At 35.4% G+C, this 24,530-nt stretch overlaps 1 protein-coding gene across 2 annotated transcripts in view; it reads right to left on the bottom strand.

Moving 5' to 3' along the window:
- The window catches only part of NDC80 (NDC80 kinetochore complex component), a 49,599-nt gene that overhangs the window by 11,490 nt on the left and 13,579 nt on the right, over nucleotides 1-24,530 (bottom strand). For both annotated transcript variants that reach the window (XM_059140208.1, XM_059140206.1), the window contains 7 exons: nucleotides 23,940-24,029; nucleotides 21,214-21,307; nucleotides 19,899-20,005; nucleotides 19,014-19,158; nucleotides 15,025-15,230; nucleotides 9,779-9,931; nucleotides 6,887-6,976 (listed from right to left, as the gene is read on the bottom strand). In XM_059140208.1, coding sequence (XP_058996191.1) covers nucleotides 6,887-6,976; nucleotides 9,779-9,931; nucleotides 15,025-15,230; nucleotides 19,014-19,158; nucleotides 19,899-20,005; nucleotides 21,214-21,307; nucleotides 23,940-24,029 — 885 coding nt within the window. The remainder of the gene's footprint in view (nucleotides 1-6,886; nucleotides 6,977-9,778; nucleotides 9,932-15,024; nucleotides 15,231-19,013; nucleotides 19,159-19,898; nucleotides 20,006-21,213; nucleotides 21,308-23,939; nucleotides 24,030-24,530) is intronic.

Genomic DNA, 24,530 nt, shown 5'->3' with positions numbered 1-24,530 from the left:
GGAGCCTGCTTTCCCCTCTCTCTCTGCCTGCCTCTCTGCCTACTTGTGATCTCTGTCTGTCAAATAAATAAATAAAATCTTAAAAAAAAAAAGATATGTTATTTCTGAAGAAAAGTGCTGAATTAAACCAGTTGTTTCATTAAATTTATCTGCAGTAAGATCATTGCATAGCCAAATAATCAGAACTTCCACTAGGAAGTCAAGTTTGTCAAAATCATGTTTACTTAATCTCTGAGCAGCTTCTAACTTTCATGTGAGCTTTGCTAAAATTTCATCAATTAAACATTCCCACCCCTCCCCCAACCTTATTACAGAAATATACATTTCCACTGTAGTAAATAAGGGAAAAATTAAGGAAAATAAAAATTACTAATAATTCTATAATCTCAAAGAACTGTTATTAATATTTGGTATACTTCCTTCAGTATTTCATTCATTCATTCAGTAAACAACTGTCCAACAATTTATAAGCAGAGAAGATATCATTAGTTACTTTAGTTAGAAAATTTTTTTCTTCTGTCATTGAGAAGACAGAAGCCACTAGATTGGATTTCCATCACTTCCTGTCTCCCAACAACCAAAATATTTCTTACGAGACCCTTCTTTCTGTCAGTTTCAGGATGCATGATACCCATTTTCCTCATGAAGAGAACCCCTTTACCTCTTCTCTAGATCCCAAGCCTTGGTATTTCTTCATGAACTATGTTCAAATACATCAATACCTTTCACTCCTAATTTTTTAAACTTCACTTTTTAAACTAATTTTTTAAATTCTTTGTAATGGTCCCCCTTGAATGAAGTCCACCTTACTTCCTTTAACAAGTGTCATAAATAATTTTTTTTCTTTAACATCATATACCAAAGCTAGACATCTGAACATTCTTAATTCCTCTCTTCTGTAACCTTCACATCCAAATGGACCAGTAAATTACATTGTTCCCATCTTTAAATCTTTTTTCCACTCTCACTGAAATAGCCTTGGACTGAGTCTTTACCATTTATCACTTGGGATAGTGTTAGGTCTCTGAAATGTATGCCTCTAGTTTCATGTACTTCTAAACTAGCCTTCATACATTATGGGGCTTACTGTATTACAAGGGTGTTATGCCCTGACTTAAAATCTTCAGGGGCACCTGGGTAGCTCAGTCAGTTAAGCGTCTTGACTTTTGATTTTGGCTCAGGTCATGATCTCAGATTGGGATTGAGCCCTGCTAGGCTCACATCCAAATGGACCACTAAATTACATTGTTTCAATCTTTAAATATCTCTTTTACACCCTTATTGCAATAGCCCTGGTTTAAATTTTTTACCATGTATCATTCAGGATACTATTTGGCTTCCTAACTGTGTGCCTCTAGTCTCTTTCCCTTCTGCAATCATTTGGAGCTCTCTTCTATTTGCTAAATGGGATGCTGCGTGACTCATGAATTGTTGAACAAAGTCAATTAGATCTTCAGATTTATTCACTTCTTTACAAAACTAGAAAATGCAACTCTAGAAGCATTTCAAAGTTCATCTGTTTCTTTTTACCAGTCCCCAAACAGTCCCTATTTATTTTAAAAGTCTTGTAACTTGTATTCTTTCCTGTGTCTTTGAAATGTAAATGTTAAAGTACAACTTCAGGGATAATTCTTACCAGGAAAAAAATGAAAAAAGAAAACATCATTTAAAACTTAGTTTAAGCCATCCACTCAAGTAGCCTTAAATTACTCTATCTACCAGATAAACAACTTAGATACAAATTCTTTTTAACTAGTAAAACAGGCCAGAAGGTCTCTGTTTATATCTGTTATATGTTTATGTGTGTCTATTATAAGTGCATTAAAGGTGTGTGGTATTTTTCTACCTCTAAAATTAGTTTGTAAAAAAGCTCTATTTAATTGACCTAAACTAAGTGCTTAAATAAATTCGCTATTCATAAAAAGTAAAAAAAAACCCCAAAAAACAAAAAAACAATGGAAACTAACCCAAGTGCTTTCTGAATTCACAACACCTAAGAAAATATTCATTATTAAGTTTAACTTAAGTTTGTTTGATTTAAGTAAAATAAACTTTTCTTTCAAGTTATAAACATTGAATAAAATGCATACATACAAGTCTTATTCCACCTGGGTTTATCAATCAAATCAGTTTATGTTATCTCTTGACAAAATCTGTAAGCAAGAAAAATTATCTTGGGATGATGACTGACTTTGTCTAATGTCTAATGAAATTTTGGTTGGTAATTGAAACACAGGAAAGAACAAGTAAATTAAAGGGATATAAAAAGATAAAAAGTTTTTAGGTGAACTTTTAAATAGTTTCCCCAAGTCTTTTTGGTAACCTGGAAACTTAAAGTTTTAGCTAGGTTAAGTTAAATGATCAGTAAAGTTAAATTCATTCACTATTCAGATCATTTCCAAATAAGATAAAATACTAACACATTAGTTACTGAATATTGGTTTATCTACTTTTTAATTCCTTTTACACAGGAACTAAAGATATTAGGACTTACTAATAAACATGTGTCATGACCCTGACAAATTTTCTGTGAGAAAACACGTTTCTAGAAATCATAAAGAAGTATTTATTAGTCTGCTAATCTACAGAATGGTAATGTAAGAGATGGTTTTTAAGTTCTTACTTCTTAGATTTCACTGGAAATTAAAAGTTTCTAATGGTATAAATTTTAATATGTATAATTAAAACTGGTAGAAATAATAAAGGAAGGACATTCTATGTGTGGTCAAGGTTGTAAGATTGGAATGAATTTAGTTAAGAAAAAGAGGGTTTTTTTGGTCTTTTTTTAAAAAAAGATTTTACTTATTTACTTATTTATTTGAGAGAGGAGAGAGAACACAAGTGCACGTGTGTGTGAGGGGGTAGGGTCAGAGGGAGAAGACAACTCCTTGCTGAGCAGGCAGCCCCATATGAGGCTTGATTTGTGCACCATGCTTACAAGTCTCCAGTTAAAGCAATTTTAAAAAGAGATTTTATGGTCAATTGCTTTTCTTGCTATTCTTATGTAAATAATGAGACCAAGTTTAATGCAAATAAATTACTTTTACCGTGGTTATCTTCAGTAAATATGGGTGTAATTTCAGAGAGAAAAATTAGGTTTGAACCTTTGTAGATATTAAATTATAATCCTGTTACATTTGAGGTTTTGTTATATATCTATAAATCAGACTAGGTCTTGGATTATTCTAATTTCCTCACACATCTGACTATGACTTTCCAAATTAATGTTTCCAATTTTCTCCTCTGACTTCTGATTTGGAATTACTAAGAACAAAGACTGCCTTGAATCTTCCCTTGAAAGAGACTATTACTACCTCCTTACCACCCTGATGGCAGGAAAACTTCAGGGACCTGAACCCTAGACATAGCGTCTCACAGCTGAAGAAGGTTCTGCCTGACATTGGTCCTGTGCAAATGATGGAGACCTCTAAAGCAAATTAAGATAAACTAAGAAGAGAATGAGCGGGACAGTAAGATAGATTGTTTCATCCCAAGGTGCTGGATCGGGACTTCAGACCTTATCTAAACATGACACCCTCTATTCTTCTCTTTCTTTACTTTGGCATTGGCCTGGAAAGATAAAGCCATCATCTGTATTTCCTAGGCCACTGCTAAGGGAGGTTTTTCTCTGGTATTTGGAACAACTTTTAATTTCAGGCTAGGAGAAAACCGAATTGACCCCTGGTTTGTACGGGTGAATGCAGCAATCCCTGTGATTTAATCCATTAATGGGACAGCCTTACAGGAATGATCTGGGCTCCAACAGGGTTTTTCTTTTTCTGTGGTGGTTATTATTCTGGCTGGGCCTATGAATGCCTGAATGGCTAATATACAATTGAGCAATGCTTCTTAGGTTATTTAATTGTGCCTCTAACTATCCACAAACTGAGATACCTCACTGGTCACCTCCCTAAATTTAAATTGTCAAGGCAGAAGTGATTTACATGACTCAAAGGCATTCATGACTCAAAATTAGCTTACTTTGACTCTGGCCAAAGTTGTTCTTGGTAATAGGATAGCCCTTGATTATCTTTTAGCCAAGCAGGGAGGTACTTGTGTTGAGGTCAACATTACCTGCTGCACCTGGACTAGCAATTCTGGGGATGATGAAAATCAGTTACGTAAGATCACTGAGGAAGCCACTTTTAAAAAGGTCACTGTTGGTCCCTTTTTATTTATTTGAGATAGAGAGCATGAGAAGGGGTAGGGTCAGAGGGAGAAGCAGACTCCCTGCTGAGCAGTGAGTCTGATGGGAGACCTGATCCTGGGAGTCCAGGGCTCCCTGAGCTGAAGGCAGTCACTTAATCAACTGAGCTATCCAGGTGACCCTTGTCCTCTTCTAAGAGTTTTTCCCAGAATCTCCTTCCTTTGTCTATCTCTTAAGTAGTGTTGTTTCTCAAAATTTGATCCTCTGCCACTTTCCTCTACATAGTCTCAGAAATATCATCCACATTTGGGTTTAAGAACCACCTATATGGTGAAGACTCTTGAAATCTGTATTTTCAGACCTAATCTCTCCCCATGTTCTGAATCTATTACTCTGGCTTCCTTTTGGAGGTCTGTGTTCTGCAGAGGCAAGCTCAATATCACCAGTACAGGGCCGATTAGTTGCACTCATTTTTCCTCCCCAAGGTTGCCCACATTGGAAAAAATGGAAGTTACTGTTGGTACCTCTTTCCCTCCCAGCTTTTACAGTCTGCCAAAAATTGCCTGAGGTCTATCTCAACATTTCCTAAATCTGTACCCTTCCTTCTATTGCTACTGTAATACTTTGGTTTAACTTCTTAACAATTTCAAGTGCTTCTCCACAAGTCACTTTTCTATGACCAAAAGGGTTTTGAAAAATGGGAACCTGATTAGTGTAACCACAGGTCAGTCTTTTCCTCCAAATGGGAGTTTATACTTCATTCAAACTTTTTATATTTATCTACAGCCTATACTATAGTATAGCCTATACTATACAGTAGGCATTAAAAAAAAAAGTTTTATTAATTTCAGAGAGCCAGAGAGAGTGTGAGCATGGAGGGCAGTGGGCAGAGAGAGAATCTCAAGCAAACTCCCCACTGGACATGGTGCAGTCCTGACCCCAGGACCCTGAGATCATGACCTGAGCTGAAATCAAGAGTCAAGGATTAACCAACAGAGCCACCCAGGTGCCCCACCTATAGTAGGCATTTTAGAACTCCCTGGGGGTCCCTTCCAAGTTTTCCTGCCTACGGCTTTTTTTTTTTTAAAGATTTTATTTATTTATTTGACAGAGAGAGATCACAAGTAGGCAGAGAGGCAGGCAGAGAGAGAGGAAGGGAAGCAGGCTCCCTGCTGAGCAGAGAGCCCGATGCGGGGCTCCATCCCAGGACCCTGAGATCATGACCTGAGCCGAAGGCAGCGGCTTAACCCACTGAGCCACCCAGGTGCCCCCTGCCTACGGCTTTTAAAAAGTTTCAAGTCAGTTTGAAAGTCTGCAGGTTTAGTGCCCATTCCAACGAAAGAGAGAAATCAAACTGAAGGAACTTAAGTGAAGATGTCATCTTAAATATCCCACACACCTGCAGAGTACCTGTTTAAGTAGTCCTAGTTCCTTATCTTCTTTCCATTGTGTGATGTCATAGAAACCCCAAATTATAATAACAATAGTATCATGAAAAGGCCCACTTATCTAATGTTAAAAAGTCTGCTATATTTTTTTGAGTGGGGATTCTTTCTAATACAAAGTAAGTTTTGATAGAATTTGTTAACTTGAAAAAAATGTGGGTTACTTGCATAATTTGTGAAATGCATAGGTTTTATTTCCAGATGAGAAAAACAAATTTCTATTCTGAGCAAAGACAGGATTTTGTACCTTGAAATGCCACAGTACTAGCTGAAGAGCTGAACTAGAGTTTTCCTTCAGTTGTTTGGTGTCATATAAACAATACCTTTTGTGTGCAGTTGAGAAATAGCTTCCTAATCAACTTTAACAATATTTAAAGGTTACTGAATCAATAGTAGTGTTATCTTTTGGTTATATTATTTTTATATTTATATATATTATATTATATTTCAAGTATCTTAGAAGAAGGAATTTTATGAAACCTATTTTTGGAAGTAGACTTCTACTGGCATTTGAGTTCCCCTGAATTTCATAGTGCAGAATGAAAAATGTGGTTAATAGAAATCTCTTAATTTATTATAGCTACTTTGCCTCAAGCCCCAAGTGATACATATCTACTTTTAAGGTAGCCATCTGAAATTCCTTATAGTATAAAGAGATATTAAGGGGCACCTGGCTGGCTCAGTCCAAAGGGCATGCAATCTTGATAGCAGGGTTGTAAGTCTGAGCCCCATGTTGGATTTAGAGATTTACTTAAATATATATAAAACTTAAAAAGAAAAAGGGATATTAAATTATCTGAAGTTGAAGGAGATAATTCTCCACTTATTTTTATTTTTATTAAAGATTGTATTTACTTATTTGGCAGAAGCACACACAGCAAGAGAAGGAACATAAGAAGGGGGAGTGGGAGAGGGAAAAGCAGGCTTCCTGCTGAGCAGGGAGCCCAATGCAGGGCTCCATCCCAGGACACCGGGATCATGACCTGACCTGAAGGCAGACACTTAATGACTGAGCCACCCAGACGCCCAGGCAATTATTCATTTAAAATCAAGGATAATTTACTCAGTATTTTATTATTTCATCATCAATGACATGTATAGCCAAGGATGTTTAAGTTATTTTAAAAGTTACCTAAAATGTTTCTAAGTCAAGGGCATACTCAATTCTCCTTTTACATAATATCTTAAAAATTCATTCCTTAAAAGGTACAAATTCATTCCTTAGAAACTACAAACCATCTCTAAGAGTTAAAAATCTTATTTTTGCTTTTAAAAACTACATTTTGTTACTTACCTGTTCTAAAGTATCCTCTAACCCCATTTTTTTATTTAGAGCTTTATTAATTTCTTCTTCAGTTTGGTTCAAGAGTTCCTTGAGTGGTACCTATAAAATACATAGGAATATGGGTTACATATGATATATCTAAGTACAAAAGCTCTCATGAGGCATCTACGTATTGTGATAGAAGGAGCCACTTTTGGAGAAAAAAAAGTGAAGCCATTTAGTTTTCACACTAAATTAATACACCATAAATAAGACAATAAAAGTAATTTTTTTCTTTAAAGATTTATTTATGAAAGAGAGAGAGAGAAAAAGAGAGAGAGGCAGACAGAGGCATGCAGGGGTGGGGCAAAGGAAGAGGGAGAGAATCTCAAGTAGACTCCCTACGGAGCAAGAAGCCTGACTCCCGGCTTGATCTTTGGACTCTGAGATTATGACCTAAATAGAAACCAAGATGATGCTCAACCTAGTGAGTCACCCAGGAGTGAGGATAAAACCAATTTTCAATGTAATTTCTGTAACTATAGAATGCAACTTGCTTTTGGTTTTGAATACTTGCAAAATTTTAGATTTGCTTATGGATTCTGGGGATTCACTGCTATTCAAATATTTTATAAATACACTTATTTTAATGCAGTGTCTTTTCTGAAAATAATTTATATTTTTCTCTTTAATCCTTTTCAACTGTTTAATCTTAAAATTATCTGCTTGTATTTCTTCTTTCTGCTATTCATTGGAATTCTGCTAGAATAGCAAGACTTGAAACATAGCATATGTCCACCAGCAGCCAATGACTGGTTGAATAAGCTACACAATGAAGACTCAGAGACTGCAAAAAGAACCACGGACTCCTCAACATACTACTGCAGAGAAATCGCCAGGGTGGGTTTTTCCATGAATAAAGCAAGGTGGGTATCCAGCATAGGCAAATGTTTACCAGTTTATTTAAGAATGATGAAAGTCAGAAACAGCCAGATGGAAAAGATGCATAAGGCAAGGTACTTTGGAAGGGGGACAAAGCTTCCATACCCTCTGGGTGAGCCCTGCATTTCCATGTGTTCACCAACCCTGAAGCTCTCATTGCTTGTATTTCTTATGCTTATCATCTATTCTACTAATTTTCTTTCAACACAGTACCTCATTGTTTCCCATTATTATTATTTTTTTATTGACATCAAACTCACACTTTAAATGATTGAATTGAAATAATTTAAAATGAATTTAATATAAAACTACCTCTTTTAAAGCATACAATTAAATGGCATTTAGTACATTCAGTGTTGTATTTAGTACATCAGTGTTGTATAAACACCACGTCTCATTCCAAACCATCTTCATCACCAAAAGGAAACCCTGTGGTTACTACCTTTTTTAGTAGGTCTTCTGAAATTACTGTTTTTAATTTTGGCACTCTTTTTTTTTTTTTTAAAGATTTTATTTATTTGTCAGAGATAGAGGGAGAGAGAACGAGTGAGCACAGGCAGACAGAGAGGCAGGTAGAGGCAAAGGGAAAAGCAGGCCCCCTGCCGAGCAAGGAGCCCGATGTGGGACTCGATCCCAGGGTGCTGGGATCATGACCTGAATCGAAGGCAGAGGCCTTAACCTACTGAGCCACCCAGGCGCCCTGATGCAATGCCTCTTTTTTCTTTTCTCCAAATACTATTTGTAACAGTTGGGGTTGCACCTTCTGGATGCTATTTCTATTTTTATTGTTCTATTATTATGTAAAACTCTTTCCAGAGACCATAGTAAAACCTTTCCTCTTTTCTTAGAATGTGAATTCTTTTTGTATTGGGTAATCCTTTCTACACTGATTTGAAGCAAGTAATTATTTTCTTGCATCAGTGTCAAATTACTCAAAATAGTGGTGTGTAAACTATCTGGCTGCCAGCCTGTCTGTCTACCTGCCTACCTAGCTACTGCTTGAGAAACAATTCAGTAAAAGACCGTATGTTTACCGGATGGATCTTTTCCTATTGAAAATGAGTCTAGCTTTATTTAATCAAAGTCTGTTCACCAGTAAACTGTGATCTCTGGAAATGCAGGAATTGTATCTTTCTGGGTATTTCATCTCCAGCACCTAGCTGGTGGGGGCATACTATGTATTTAATCAATAATTTGCTGAATGCATGAATGACTCTCAAGGGAAAAATGCATAGCTTTAGATCCTGACATTCTTTATTAAAAAACTAAGTATTTTGAAAAGTGTCATTTTTGAAGGGGCCACTAAAATACTAAAATCTGTGAATAATTCAGAAGATGCAATAGAACGATTTAAAAATTTTCTTCCATAAATTATATCCTTGGCCATATTTAAAAATTAGGTGCAGATTTTTCATTATTGACTGGTGTTACTTAATCCCCTGTTATATTTATGCTTTCACACATGACTTCATGAGTGTCCTTATGCCTGAAGCTCTTTCCACAGACCATCCCAATAAATACCTCCTCTTTCAAGATTTCATTCCAGGTTCACCATCTCTGGGGACACTTTTCTTCCCCCCAGTTCTGGCAAGAATTGATCTCAACACCATAACTTGTGAGCATTTCTAATAAAGCACATATATAATAATTATTTATTTACTTAAGAGCAAGGGTCAGGTAATTTTTCTCTTTACAATTCTGATGTCTATATTAAATATAATCAAAGTTTCTATTGGTTATTGGTTTCTAGTTGAGTAAATAAAGTAGGTAGAGAGGAAGAAAAGGCTTTATAATTCAAAGAGGATGGTATAATAAAGACTTTTAAATACCAAAACAAAGGAGGATTAAAGTTTCAGTGTTTTATTCCTGTGTTCAGTCCTCATTTATGAAGATGCTGAAGTTTAAACTCTTACTTATAATAAATGAACAAGACATTAGTCATATCATTTAAAAATCTTTTGAAGTACTTATAGTACTTACGTAAACTTGAGCTCTGTATTTGACAAGGCAGTTGGCACCAGCTTCAGGATTAAACTTAATTTCAAAGTCATAACCTTTGGAATTTTCAGCACCCTTAGGGATAAGTTTTAATTTTCTGGCCAACTTGTGATACTCTGATAATTGTGTTTCAATCTGTAGGAAGAGAACACAAAAAGGAATGTTAAAGTAAACAAAACAGCCCCTTTCCATATGGTTTTCAATTGGCATTTCTGCAATTATACATAAAAATTACAGTATTTTTTGTAGTTTAGTAATTTGGTTTATTTTAGTAGTAAGGGTGGCAGTTTTAAAATGCAAAGAATGAAAGATTTTATTCACACAAAATCTGTGTAATTTAAAAATTGTAATTAATTAGTAAGCAATATACTACTCTTCTTTCACTTACTGGATAGTTTGGAACGAGAATCCATATTTAGGTATTAATTAAAATTTACTTTAACTGTCAGAGAAATTATGAAACCAAACAAACCTTGGTATCATCAATGTACAAAATAAAACATTTCATTTCTCCAAAATAAGTGAAATGCAATCATAGAAGTCACAAATATCATTTTAACAAAAATATTTTAATAACAATTCCATATTTCCTGGTCTCCTTCCCTTCCTTTAGGGCTCTGTTCAAATTACATCATCAGAAAGGCTTTTGCTCTATATTTCTCAATCCTCTTTACTTTTATTCATAGCACTTACTAATACCTGATGTATTTATTTACTTTCATTGTAAGCTCCATGAAAGCAGTCCCTGCAGGACTCAGAACAGTGTTTGGCATTTAGGAGGTATCCAATATTTGATTAAATAAATGAATTTGCAGAGTCTAGACAATTTATTTTCATACTGCTTCCTCCATTTCATTTTCTCACTGTTGTTACCTATCTACAAAACTGAAGACTTTGAGTGAAAGAATGCAATGGGGGAAGAGCACCCACTGAAACTTAATTTGTAATTTCCAAAAATTTATCAGCTCTCAAAAGCAAGGCTACTTATATATTAATATATATATATTACACTTAAGATTTTAAAAAGTTATTTATTTATTCATTTAAGTAATTTCTACACCCAAAGTGGGCTCAAACTCATGACCCCAAGATCAAGAGTTGCAAGATCTTCAGATGAGTTAACGAGGTGCCCCACATTTAAGATTTCTTACTAATGAATCAGGAAATAATTTCAACTACTCTAATTTCTAAGATAGTAGCTCTCTAAGGATTATTAAAATGTGTAGGCTCTGTTTGTCCTTGTACTAAATGGTTTTATAGGTAGTTGCTTCTGTTCTTCACCAGCAGTTTATTTATCTGAATGAAAACAATTTTCACAAGCCCATGCACTTACTGCAGGGAGAGCAAATGTGTGGCACATTTATTCTTCCCACACGCAACTCAGAGAGTGAAAGCCAATCACACATTTTCCTGATGAGCAGATGTTGGTTCAATGGTTATCTTAACATAGATATCCAAAAAGCTACACTAGCCGGAGGTGGCATGTGGAATAAAAATTAATTCAGAAAAAAAGATGACGGATCAAATGTTCATATTAAATTTTTGCATTCTGCTATCATTTTTTAATCTCGCTCTCATCTAGTACCCTAAAGTTTTCTTTTTTTTTTTTTTTTTTTTTTTTTTTAAAGATTTTATTTATTTATTTGACAGAGAGAGATTACAAGTAGGCAGAGAGAGAGAGAGAGAGAGAGAGAAGGAAGCAGGCTCCCTGCTGAGCAGAGAGCCCGATGCGGGACTCGATCCCAGGACCCTGAGATCATGACCTGAGCCGAAGGCAGCGGCTTAACCCACTGAGCCACCCAGGCGCCCACCCTAAAGTTTTCTTCTCACTGTGTATGGCTTACTCTGCTCTAATCAGATCACTGCTTACCTATTTCCCACATAATTTTCTTCTTTTGCGTGATCCTCCAAAATAAAAAACAGCATTTATACAGCTAATTTTAGCTAGTCAAACTCAAGAGTTCATCTTGTCCAGAGATTCATAACTTCCCCATTGTCACACAGTGCTTGAGAAATAAAATATATTAATGTTTGTTGAAGGAGCTTATTTCAGATTCACTGATGTAGTTTAACCACACCTTACTTTATTAATAAGGAAACTGAGACTATGAGAGGTGAGATAACATGCTGAGTTCAAACAGGTATATGATGGAAAATCCAGGGTTAAAATACAGGTTTACCAAATTCTAGGTTCAAAGACTTTTGGGATCACCACTACAGCCTAGTTCTTATAAATGTCTATGTTTTCCCTTAATACACAGGGACAGAGGTTATCTAGAGGGTAGGATGAGGGAGTAAAGATAGTCAAGGCAAAGCAAAAGTATGGTGAAACAGGGATTTAAAAAAAAGAGGCAATGTTTACTGCTCATACTGAACTGTTCTTTCCAGATGAAAAATTACATATGTAGGTGTGCAAACTACAGATTTTTAAAAATATAAAAGAGTTAAAACCTAAGAAATTATTTGTATTATGCCTATAATGTACTTTATAAGGCAACCAGGATGAAAAACCAATATTGTCCCTTTGAGCGAAAAGAGATGCTTTGAATTACTTTTTTCATTTTAACAGTGATAAATATTTTTAAGAAATAATGTACTAAGGAAAGTGCCGGCACTAATATGATACAAAACCACATTACCTTTGAAGCAAAACGAGACTAAATCTTTCTCAGTGAGGTATATATTTTAGTACTATACCTACCAATAAACAAACATTATAACTGAAAATACTAGGGTAGAACACTTCGAAGGTTAATTTTGAAACTCTCTAGTTTATTTTTTCCATTAAAAAAAAAGCCCTTTGAAAGACACATTTTATTACCTTTTCTTAAAAAAAGAGTCTTAAATAACTTTTCTTAAGAATGCAATAGTGTATAATAGCAGAAACGATCACTTTGGAATTATTTGATAGGAAAGTTTTATTTGGTTCCTAGATAACCTGTTAACTTATTGCTGTCTTAGAATATGTTGGTGTCACATGCACGATTACGCTAAATCATTAAGAAAAAGTTCATACCTACTGAGAGCTACATTAAAGAGTAATAAAGACTGCATAGGTAGCAAGAAGTACAGCAAACAGAAGTATAGAACATTTATTAAGGGATTGCCAACAAAAATAAGGATAATCTTTAATTATCTAGAAATTCATATGGCCAATATGCACACTTTCTCAACAATGTTGGCTAAAAGAATAATGTGCTACCTATAAAACTGAAGTGAAGGCGCGCCTGGGTGGCTCAGGGGTTAAAGCCTCTGACTTTGGCTCAGGTCATGATCCCGGGTTCTGGGATCAAGCCCTGCATTGGCTTCTCTGCTCAGCAGGGAGCCTGCTTCCACCTCTCTCTGCCTACCTCTCTGCCTGCTTGTGATTTCTGCCTGTAAAATAAATAAATAAAATCTTAAACAAACAAAGAAACAAACAAAAAACTGAAATGAAGTCAAGTAATTTGGTTCTGGTGAAAGTCACTAGTGGCTGCTGTTAGGAATCTGACAGAAACTTTTAAATCCCCTTATTGCATTTGACAATGCTAATTCCTTCCCGACTTCCTTTCTCAGTTTCTATCCTTGTGATCTTTCTGGCTAGTCCTCAGTTACTTTTAGGTTTCTCTTGAGGAACCTTTGTCCACTTTAAGATGCTGGTGCTCCCTTCCTCCTGTGAATTCTTCCTTGGTGAATTCATCTACCCTTGTGGTTTCAGTCACAATACATACTGATTTTTACTTAATCTACATTGCAAACCCTCATATTTTATGCTGAGGTTCAGACTCAAAGAAAAATAGCCTGTTAAATATGTTCACTTGGATGCTCCATGGACATAACAGGTCCAGCATACCATCCCTATTCCTGACTGGCCACTTCTCTTCTATTTTGGAGTAAGCACCAAGCCAGACACGGTGAATGCACCCTTTTTCTTTTATCAGGTCTTATTCACTCTACCTCCTAAGAGCACCTCCTAAGTAGTCAGAATCCACCCACTTCTTTGAATCTCCACTAGCACTATCTAAATCTAGCTCATAACTTCTTACTGCATTACTTCCACAGATCCTTATCTGTTTTGCTCCCTTCCAATCCATTTTTCACATGACCAAAAATGAGATCTTTCTGAAATGTCATATGTTTAAAAATCGTAAGGGCTTCTTGGAGCTTTCACGATAAAGTCCAAACTTTCAAATATGAAAAGAATCATTATTGTCTGGTATATGCTTTTTCTCTTGAGTTTTCTCTTTTGGTGTGCCCTTATCCCATGCTATTAAGCTCCAGCCATATGAAAAGATTCTGATGTCAGAGTACAACACACTATTTTCTCTCTGACCTTGCCCATATACTTGTTTGCTGACTCCCCTACCCTTGCCAAGAGAACTCTTTTTTTTTTTTTTTAAAGATTTTATTTATTTACTTGAGAGAGAGACAGTGAGAGAGAGCATGAGCGAGGAGAAGGTCAGAGGGAGAAGCAGACTCCCCATAGAGCTGGGAGTCCGATGTGGGACTTGATCCCGGGACTCCAGGATCATGACCTGAGCCGAAGGCAGTCGTCTAACCAACTGAGCCACCCAGGTGTCCCTGCCAAGAGAACTCTTACTTATACTTCCCAAATCAGTCCAGATGTTACCTCTTCAAGGAAACCTTTCTAAAAATTACCTCATACAACTTCCCACACCACAAACACTACATTTGCATTAAGAATACTGTATGTTTCCTCAATACCCTGTGCAAACATCTTTTAGAGGTCTGATCACATGGTCTCATATCAACTAGACTGGACGTTTCTTTAGGGGAGAGTCTGTCTTTATATCTTTATTCTTCTGAGCTCAGCATGGGAAGTGGCACACAGCAGATGTTAAACAAATGTTTGAATGGTGGGGAAGTGGCACACAGCAGATGTTAAACAAATGTTTGAATGGTGAATAGGTAAATAAAGGATGACTCAAATCCTCTTCTAGAATAAAAGGCATGTGATTTATGAATATTATTTTCATGGACTTAAGAGACACTTTTGCTTATTTCTTGGTCACTGCTAAAAAATAGACTACCTTAAATCTGATGGAGAGAAATTGGGGTGTTATTGGAAGTGACATGTGTGTTTTAGGGATGAGCGTGTTTTAGTAAAATGTCAATGCTAAAGTTTTAACTCTTAGCCAATTTATTCTCCCCACTCAGTTTTTCTTAATAGGTGTAGACCTTTATGAATGTCAGCTCTAAGATGCCACTGTGGAAATGGGATGACATACCGCCTCTTTTCCTCTGGCATATTTTAGCTCTTCATTCCATAACTGCTGTTGTTCAGCCTCTAGGTCCTTGGTTAATTTATTAATGGTCTGTTGCAATTCATTTCTTTCATGATTTATTCTCTCGATGTCTGCAACTGAGTACTTCTGGTTATCGACAATATTCTGCAGGCGAGTATTCTCTTGTTTCATTGTTTCACATTCTAGCTCTGCATTGAAGAAAACAAATTTGTTAAGTTCTTTCAATTCCTACAAAGAAATTGAGGCCATTATTTATTTATTTTTCAAACATTGTTGAAGCCGATTTAAATTTTTTAAAAAGATTTTATTTATTTATTTATTTGACAGACAGAGATCACAAGTACTGGCTGAGAAGCAGGCAGAGAGAGAGGAGGAAGCAGGCTCCCTGCTGAGCAGAGAGCCTGATGTGGGGCTCAATCTCAGGACCCTGAAATCATGACCTGAGCTGAAGGCAGAGGCTTTAACCCACTGAGCCACCCAGGCACCCCAGATTTAAAATTTTTTAACTCAGCCCTACACCCAACGTAGGGCTCAAATTCACAACTCCAAGATCAGGAGTGGCATGCTCTACTCACTGAGCCAGCCATGCACCCTGATGCCAATATGGAATAGAATTGATTAATATGTCTAAATTTCCAAGTTATGTACATGTATATTTTTCTCTTCTTTTTGTGGGGATGATTCTATTTGATCTCACCTTGTTAATAACATTTCTGAAAGATGATACAACTAAAATCTTATGTTAGAAACTTACTTCCCTATTGGCTTGCATGATTTTCAGAAAGTGCTACATGAAAAAAATATGGCCCCACACATAATGATTAAGAATTATTACACTTAGGGCACCTGGGTGGCTCAGTGTGTTAAGCCGCTGCCTTCGGCTCAGGTCATGATCTCAGGGTCCTGGGATCGAGTCCCGCATCGGGATCTCTGCTTAGCAGGGAGCCTGCTTCCTCCTCTCTCTCTCTCTCTGCCTGCGTCTCTGCCTACTTGTGATCTCTGTCAAATAAATAAATAAAATCTTAAAAAAAAAAAAAAAGAATTATTACACTTAAAAGGAATAGTCTGCCAATGTTCAGTTCAAATGATTTTTATACTCCAGCATGATTCTCAGCAATAATCAAAAACCCCACAAATTCTTCACAAATATAAAAATATTTATATTTAAATACATCACTTTATTCTTATTCATGGGCATTTTCAGTAGTTTGATCAAACAGTAAGTAACTACAGTGGTTAAGTTCTTGCTCTACTTACCAAAATTTTTTTTTAAGTATTTATTTATTTGAGAGAGTGTGAGTACAGGTGGGAGGGGCAAAGTGAGAGAGAGAGAATCTCAAGCAGACTCCACACTAAGCAGAGCCTGATATGGGGCTTGATCTTGATCCCAGGACCCCAAAATCATGACTGGTGCTGTAACCAAGAGTCATATGCTTAAATGACTGCACCACCCAAGTGCCCTTCTATTTGCCAAAATTAATAAGCAAGAATGAGTATATTATTGTACTAAGACAAAATGATACTTACGAACAGGAAATGATCATGCAAAGGGCAAGAAACGTTATCAAACTTAAAATATTTGGGGTTATACAGAATGGTATTTTCCAACCTTTTGTTATTCACAGCTTATAAAGAATATGACAGTACTTTTAGGCAGGCTGGAATAGATGGATGAGAATATGCATGACCAAATGGGCCAAGACAATGATTCCATGGCTTTACAGGATCAAGATCTTAGCTTTGTTATAACTCATTATTGTAGCACTGTTCTTGTGAAGTCCCACATTTGAGTTCAATATAAAAATAGATGAAGTAAAACATTATATATCACAGGAATCTGTACAATGTACATCCATCCATCTATCTATCTTTCTCTCTTCCTATCTCTAGATCTATTTATATCCAGACAGTTTAATTAGGTCTTTTTGATTCTTGGCCGTGAGTGACTTTAAATAATCATGAAAGGGGCGCCTGGGTGGCTCAGTGGGTTAAAGCCTCTGTCTTCGGCTCAGGTCATGATCTCAGGGTCCTGGGATCAAGCCCCACATTGGGCTCTCTGCTTAGCGGGTAGCCTGCTTCCCCCTCTCTCTCTGCCTGCCTCTCTGCCTACTTGTGATCTCTGTCTGTCGAATAAATAAATAAAATCTTTAAAAAAATTATGAAACTTAAAATACTCAGAATAAAAACATTTTAGTTTAAGTTATAAAATTATCCCAAATTAAATCAATCTAGAATAGTAAATGATGGCTAAAGTATCTCTTTTACCTCTTTAGCTTGCAATTATTGGGAAAAAATTCTCACAAGAAAAGTAGGAATATGAAAATTCTCTTGATAAATACCAATGAGGAAGACAGACTATTATAAAGTATTGATTTACAAATAGGTTTTTTTCGAACATATTTTATTTATTTGTCAGAGAGCGAAAGTGAGCACAGGCAAAGGAAGCGGCAGGCAGAGGGTGAAGCAGGTTCCCTGCTGAGCAAGGAGCTGATATGGGACTCCATTCCAGGACTCTGGGATCATGACCTGAGCTGAAGGTAGATGCTTAACTAAATGACCCATCCAGGCATCCCTGCCTTACAAATATTGTTATGATAAAAAATTGGTTTATGGCTTCTTGTCATCACGGAGAACAAATGTTAGGGACCAACTGTAAATTATTTAAAGGCTTGGTTTAGAGCAAATCTAATATATGTAATCAGAATTATTTGGAAAAAATAAGCTGATTTAAACAAATACTCCATATAATTATTATCTTTAACTTGACAGATGGTTAATATTATATAGACTAAGCATTAAATCAAATATCCTAAGGACTATCTACACAAATCCTATGTGAGACAGACACAGTCTGTAAAATCCTGTAAGAATAAAACTGAAGTGGACAAACACCTACAAAATAGTACAATAGGTCCATAGGATTATTCATTTTGTAAAGTGCCATCCAATGGCTCTGTGATTTATGAATACTTCCCTTTGCTTACCTTCTGGCAGTACAGAAATATCAATCCATGTGTTACAGTATTTTTAATTTTACAGTTATGACTGATATGTGCTTATGAAAAACAAGGTTAGGAACTCACAGGATATAAACTTTCTTTAATTGGGCTTTTGCTTCCAAAGAATTGTAGTACTTTCATCTTTCCATCTTACTTTTTCAATCAGCTTAAGTTGCCAAGTGGTTTAGGAGGTAGTAGTAATAAGACAATTCTAGCAGACTGAAGCCAGGAGAGGTTTAAGAATCTGGCTTATTAATTACAAGGCAGAATAGAATATATATTTATATCAGGTATCATATGTTTTTAGATTAGGTCCCTCTTGGCTTTAAAAAATCAGACAACAGAACATGTTAGAAGGTGTATTAGGTTGAATAATGGTTACCCAAACATATGAAATCCTAAATTTGTAAATCTTTATTTGGAAAAGGGTTTTTTGCAGATATTATTAAATATTTTGAGATGAGATTATCTCATCTCATTATTATGCCCTGGATTATCCAGTGGGTCCTAAATGACATCATAAATGTTCTTAAAAGATAGAGGCTGAGAGAAACAAACACAAACAGAAGAGGAGACACACATACAGAGACAAGGCAATGTGTGGGTGAAGGCAGAAATTGGAGTGACATGGTCAAAAGCTCAGGAATACCATCAGGAAACAGAAGCTGGAAGAGACAAGGAATGAATTCTTCCCTAGAGTCCTTGGAGGGAGCTTGGCTGTGCTAAATTTTGAACTTATGGCCTTTAGAACAAATTTCTATTTTTCTAATCTACCAATTTTGTGGGTTTTTTCGATAGCAGCCTCAGAAAACCAATATATGCAGAAGGCATTGAAAATTTGGTGGTCTGCTATAGCCATTCATCATTAACGAAAAAATGATATGGATGACAAAGTTGTCTGTGTATGTGATAAACCCCAGGCAGGTCCCCATTCCAGTCTGAAGGTCCTCTTTTAGCATTGGTTGTGCTTACCTACTCTAGAGATTTCTTCATCAAGACCATTCAGTTTCTGGTCAAGAATGGCTGAATGAGACTCCAAATTGCTCATGTATGCCTGATATTTTTGAACATCTGCTTGTAAGGAAGTTTTCAATTTTCTCAATGACTCCAGACGATTCTTTAAAAGAAAAAAAAAAATTCTAATTGATAACCATTCCTTTACTTGAAAATAACACAATATTTTAAAATTCATCTTAGAGAAAGGTATATTAGCATTTTCTATCCCTTTTAGAGGGAGCCAAAGAACTAAAAGGGAACTTTGCTGTTATGTTATTACCTAATTAAGAAAAGGTACTTTTTGGGAAGTCAGTTTGGGATACAAAAAGTCAAGGGCCAGAATGAATAAGAAGAAACATTTAAAATCTGATGTTTTACAGAACAGTCTAGGCGATTCATTAATATTAAAACCCCAAATAAAATTAGGTATCTGGATATTATCATCTAGCTTTTAGAAAGCTCTTAGAATACAGTAACATTACATAAACACACTTATCACCATTCCCTTTTCATTAACTCAGGGCTTCTTATAAATTGTGCTCCCTAGAGGTGTGAAACATGGGGATCTTGTTCAAAAGATCTTTTTGGACTTATGTAAATAGGTAAGACTCTTTCATCATATTCTGAACACCATTAGTTCAAGACTGAGAGATCACAAGGGAAAACAAAGCTCTAGAGATACCAAACATGTTTTCATGGAGAGTTCTGTCCTATGTAAAAAAAAATTAACATTTAAGAAGCTTATTTTGTTAATTTTTTTTTTTTTTGGATAAAGAAATAGCTGGTGTTCTCTAAGGAGATCCAATAGTCCAAAACAGCTAAGTATATAAACCTATTCATGAAATAAACATGTTTACTAACCGGTTCTTTTTCTCTTTCTTGTTCCAATCTTGCAATCTGTTCATTCAGTGCTTTGTTTTTTGCTGCTAATGATTCCAGCTTGGAAGCATCTACATTAAACAAATCCTCTGGAGAGAAAACCCCAAAACTTAGTAAGATCTCAATTCTGCCTAGAAACATTTATCCCCTGGGTCTTCACCATTGCTCTTTCCCTTATTTCCTTTTTGGTCTCTGCTCAGAATGCTACCAGTGAAGGATATCCTACCCTCTAAAGTAGCAAACCTTTCCATTCACTACACTTTCTACCCTCTTACCTTGCTTTATGTTTGTTCTTGGAGTTACCACCCTTTGATTTATGGTTTTTAATTTGATTATTATCTCTAGTAGAGGTAACTTCCTAGGACAGGGATTTTCTGTCTCTTATTCATTACTGTATCCTCAGTGCCTAAGGTGACTTGCCCACTGTAGGTATACAATAAATATTGTGTCAATAAATGAATTCACTAGATGCTTTTTATATTAGATCACTATGAATTTTCCTCTTTTAAAATGAAACATCATTTACCTTGCTCCCTTTCTTATGCTGACAAGCTGAAACTGTCTTGTTATTTCAGGAAGATACGTCTAATGGGAACATAGGGGAAATGCTTTCACCTTTTGTGCCGATAGTGGCAAGGTGATATTCTCCTGTTTTGATTGATTTCATTGAAGAAATAGTTTTACACATCTTAAATTTATCTGTTTTAGCCACCATTCTACCATTTTACATTTAAGACTATTTCAATAAAGGAAAAAAGATTAAATTAATTCCTCTGGACCACTTTAGAGTTAGCTAGGAAATACTGAATGTCCCTAGGTTATAACAGAGTGGAAATATAATGAAGAATTTCTTTCATTGGAAATATAATGGTTCATTAACTGCCTGTCACACATTTTGAAGGGACCTTAAGACTTCTCACTAATTGGTAATTTCTCAAACAATAAAGCAAGAATATCATAGGAATATCACAGGAATAACATTTGCTGTTTATCTTCTGTGTTCCTGGTAGTGTGTCTGATACTCAACATACATGGCCACCTAATCTTGCAAAACCTCATTAGACAGGTTAAGTAATTTGTTAAGGTCACGTAGCCAGGAAGAGATTTGCCTCCAAAACTGGAATTCTTTCCTGCTTACTATCACTTCTCTCCACCAAAGAAACAATGAAGACAAAAATTAGTAGGCATGCAAACACATTTAGAGTAGTTCACATAAACTGGGTGTGGATTTTACCACTCCACAAAAAGAGTTTAATACATGAGTAATAGCAAGCACACTAGGAATGAGAACACTTACTCAGCTTTGACTGCAACTCTGCATTCATCTCTTCAAAACTGTCAGCCCCAGTCATGAAACTCTCATAGCATTTTATGGTGTAGTCCAAAAACAACTGATTGGGTTAAGCAGATTTAAAAACAAAGCTATTATTCTCTATTTAGTTTGTTTCATTTTTCTAAGTGTAAATTTAAACTTGAATTAAAAAAAAAAGAAAAGTCAGGAATACTTAGTTATAAGAACTCCTATAAATGAGACATAAACCTAGGATCTATCATTAATTATGTTGCACAGATTTACTCAGTCTGCTACTTGTAATGTGACTGAAAATAATAAAGAACAACTTAAATTTGGATAAAGGTGATACTTCGTAAACAATAAAGAAACCATATATTCAGAATTTTGAGGTTAAACAAGGAAGCTTATTAATAAATATAAGTCAACATAAAATGCTCATTCATCTTTATGCAATTAACCTTATGAAAAACTTAAATGAATTGATGATGATGTAAAGTCCAATTAAACTAAGTCTAGCTGTGAAAATCAGAATGAAGGCTGTAGTTACATTGTTAACTTCAGTCTAACCAACTGAGCCACCCAGGCGTCCCTTGTTAACTTCAGTCTAAAAAGAATGGCATGGTTAGTAGATATCTAAATAGTAGAATATTAGCATTCTTAATATTTATCCAAGAGAAAAAACACTATATTTTGCCATTACGAGGTGTTTTGGTCACTGAAGATGTGTGCTTTGTTAGGAGGTACGGATGACTGATTAGAATTTTCCAAAGCCTATATGAAATAAATATCCCTCAAGACAGACCAATTCCCTTTGCGCTGATTCTTTGCTAATTAAACAACCTCCATATTACTTGGTTGATATGGAAAGGGTACCCTAAATAGGCAGTATGAGTATTCCTCTAACTAGAAAGGTATACCACTGATGATAAATTAATATATTTTCACTCTATTTCAGATCAGTTTCTGGTGAATTTGGTGACAGTGAATCAGTTTCTTTAAGCTTGGTCAATTTTGATTTTGCAGATATAAAAAAAATCAAATTTCTACAGTCAAATGCTCTGCTCCAACAAACTGAGTTTCTGGATCCACAAGGTGAGGCTCAGAATCTGGTGAAATTGTATACTTTGATAACCTTCTTTAATTTAAAATATTTTCAAATAATATTTTATATAGAGCAGTGCTTTAAAATTTCTAAAGTCCTGTTCTTGTATATTGTCATTTGAAATAACAGCTAAAATTACAAGAATAACTTTTACTGGTTTAACCTTCAGGATAAATGTTAAAAAATTTAATATTTAGTAAGTGATATATTTGGCTGCAAAATGAGGTACAGATAAATCTAGTCCAGGGCACATATTGTAACACGGGAGAATTCTCTGGGGTAGGATCCAAGGCTTTCTAACTGCTTCTCCAGCAGGGATCATTGCTGAAGCAGTAAAAGGTATGGTTACTCTGTTTAAAAAAAAAAAAAGTAATCATACCTCCTTGACCTATTTCCCAGGTAGTAATAAAAATTGAGACTAAAGTTTCTTGCCAATTTCTTTTTATTGCAAATGCTCCAAAGAGTGCTGATTAGAATTAGCACAGAAAGTAAGTTTTCTTTTTAGGGACCTGCATGGTGATTGATCTTTTACATGTGCTAGGGCACATTAATTTTAATCTTAATATTATAAATCTATTCCTTAGAGGTAGTATTTGCTTTATTCAGACACATACATTTGCTTATTTTAGGAAATAGGGTGAGGTTAGTTACATAGTTTAGGCTCCAGTAAAGTATGGATTGGGAACCAACTTAGATCATGTTTACTTTTATCTCAATCTCTTTTGGAAGTGGTACCTTGGATCTAAGTGGTAATACGCCTAACTAAAAAGGCCAAAACAAAACATAAACCCTACATGTAGTATTTTAAGACTTATGTTTTCTATTGACAAAGAACTATCTTAGACTTATGTTGCCAGTACTGCTATCTTCATTATAAAAGGTAGGCAAGGAAAGAAATGTTGTATTTATATATAAGAAAATAACATGTTACGATTTAATTCCAATTTCCATGCTTTTCTACTTACTTAGTTAACATTTAATTAATTATTTTTTAAAAAAAGATTTATTTATTTTAGAGAGAGAGAGTGCACGAGTGAGTACAAAAGCATGTGGCCGCTCATGGGGGAGAAGGAGCAGAGGGGGAGGGAGAAAGTCTCAAGCAGAATCCAAGCTGGGCATGGAGCCAGCTGCAGGACTCGATCCCATGACCCTGAGATCATGACTTGAGCTGGACACTTAACCAACTGCACCACCCATGTGCCTCCCTTAGTTAACATTTAAAATTTCTATGCCTACTTAATTTTAAGAAATTACAATGTGATTCTAAGAATAAATTTAAGATGAAAAAAATTCAATTTTAAAATTTTTCAGGAAGCAAAAAGACAAACCCTACAAAAGGCTATATTAATTTTTTTTTAAAAGATTTTAATTTATTTTTGGGAGAGATAGAGTAAGAGAGCATGAGCGGGGGGAGGAACAGAGAGAGAAGCAGAGCCCCCACTGAGCAGGAACCTGAGGTAGGGCTCTACCCCAGGACCCTGGGATCACGACCTGAGCCAAAGGCAGACAACTGACTGAACCAAAGGTAGACAACTGACTCAGCCACCTAGGTGACTGACTGCATTAATTTCAATAGTGACACAGTTAAAATACCAAGGTAACTAATGTTTGTGTTAATGTAAGGTACCTTATTATGCATAATTCCATCTTCAGTTTCTTCTCCCCAAGGTTGTCCGTCATCAAATAAAGGTGAGCTTTCTTTCATGGCATTATGTAACTAGTAAGTACACAAGCAACATATTTAAGTTGATGAAATGTGAGAAAAACACATAGCTTTCATGTTTTGTAACATTTGATTTAGTGTCACTTTTAGAAGCATTTACATTATTGCAGGGCTGAAAGTCTTTAGAGAGATCATATTATTGAGCATTAAAATGTAATCCTTTTGCTATTTTAGCAACTTAATCCATTAGAATTAGAAAAGGATGGATTCCATATTTACTTCTACAAAATATGCTGATGTTTATACTACTACTAATTCATTGAGAGATAATACACGTTTTGATGGAACTCTGAGAAACTTAAAAAAAAGCCTGCCACATTAAAGGTGAACCAAAAAGGATTATTCTTCTTTTATATGAACTCAAATTTGGTGCTTAAATGTTATCTACAGACTCCTTCAGTATGTATAAATATGAACTTCATATTGATCACAATATGAAATATTCAGAAATGCAATTGTTAAAGCTTAAAAGTGATAACAGATAATACATTATAG

Source organism: Mustela lutreola, chromosome 11 (genome assembly GCF_030435805.1).
Source record: "Mustela lutreola isolate mMusLut2 chromosome 11, mMusLut2.pri, whole genome shotgun sequence".
Taxonomy (NCBI): domain Eukaryota; kingdom Metazoa; phylum Chordata; class Mammalia; order Carnivora; family Mustelidae; genus Mustela; species Mustela lutreola.
Note: the sequence above shows the minus strand (reverse complement) of the source record. Positions and strands in the feature narration are given on the sequence as shown.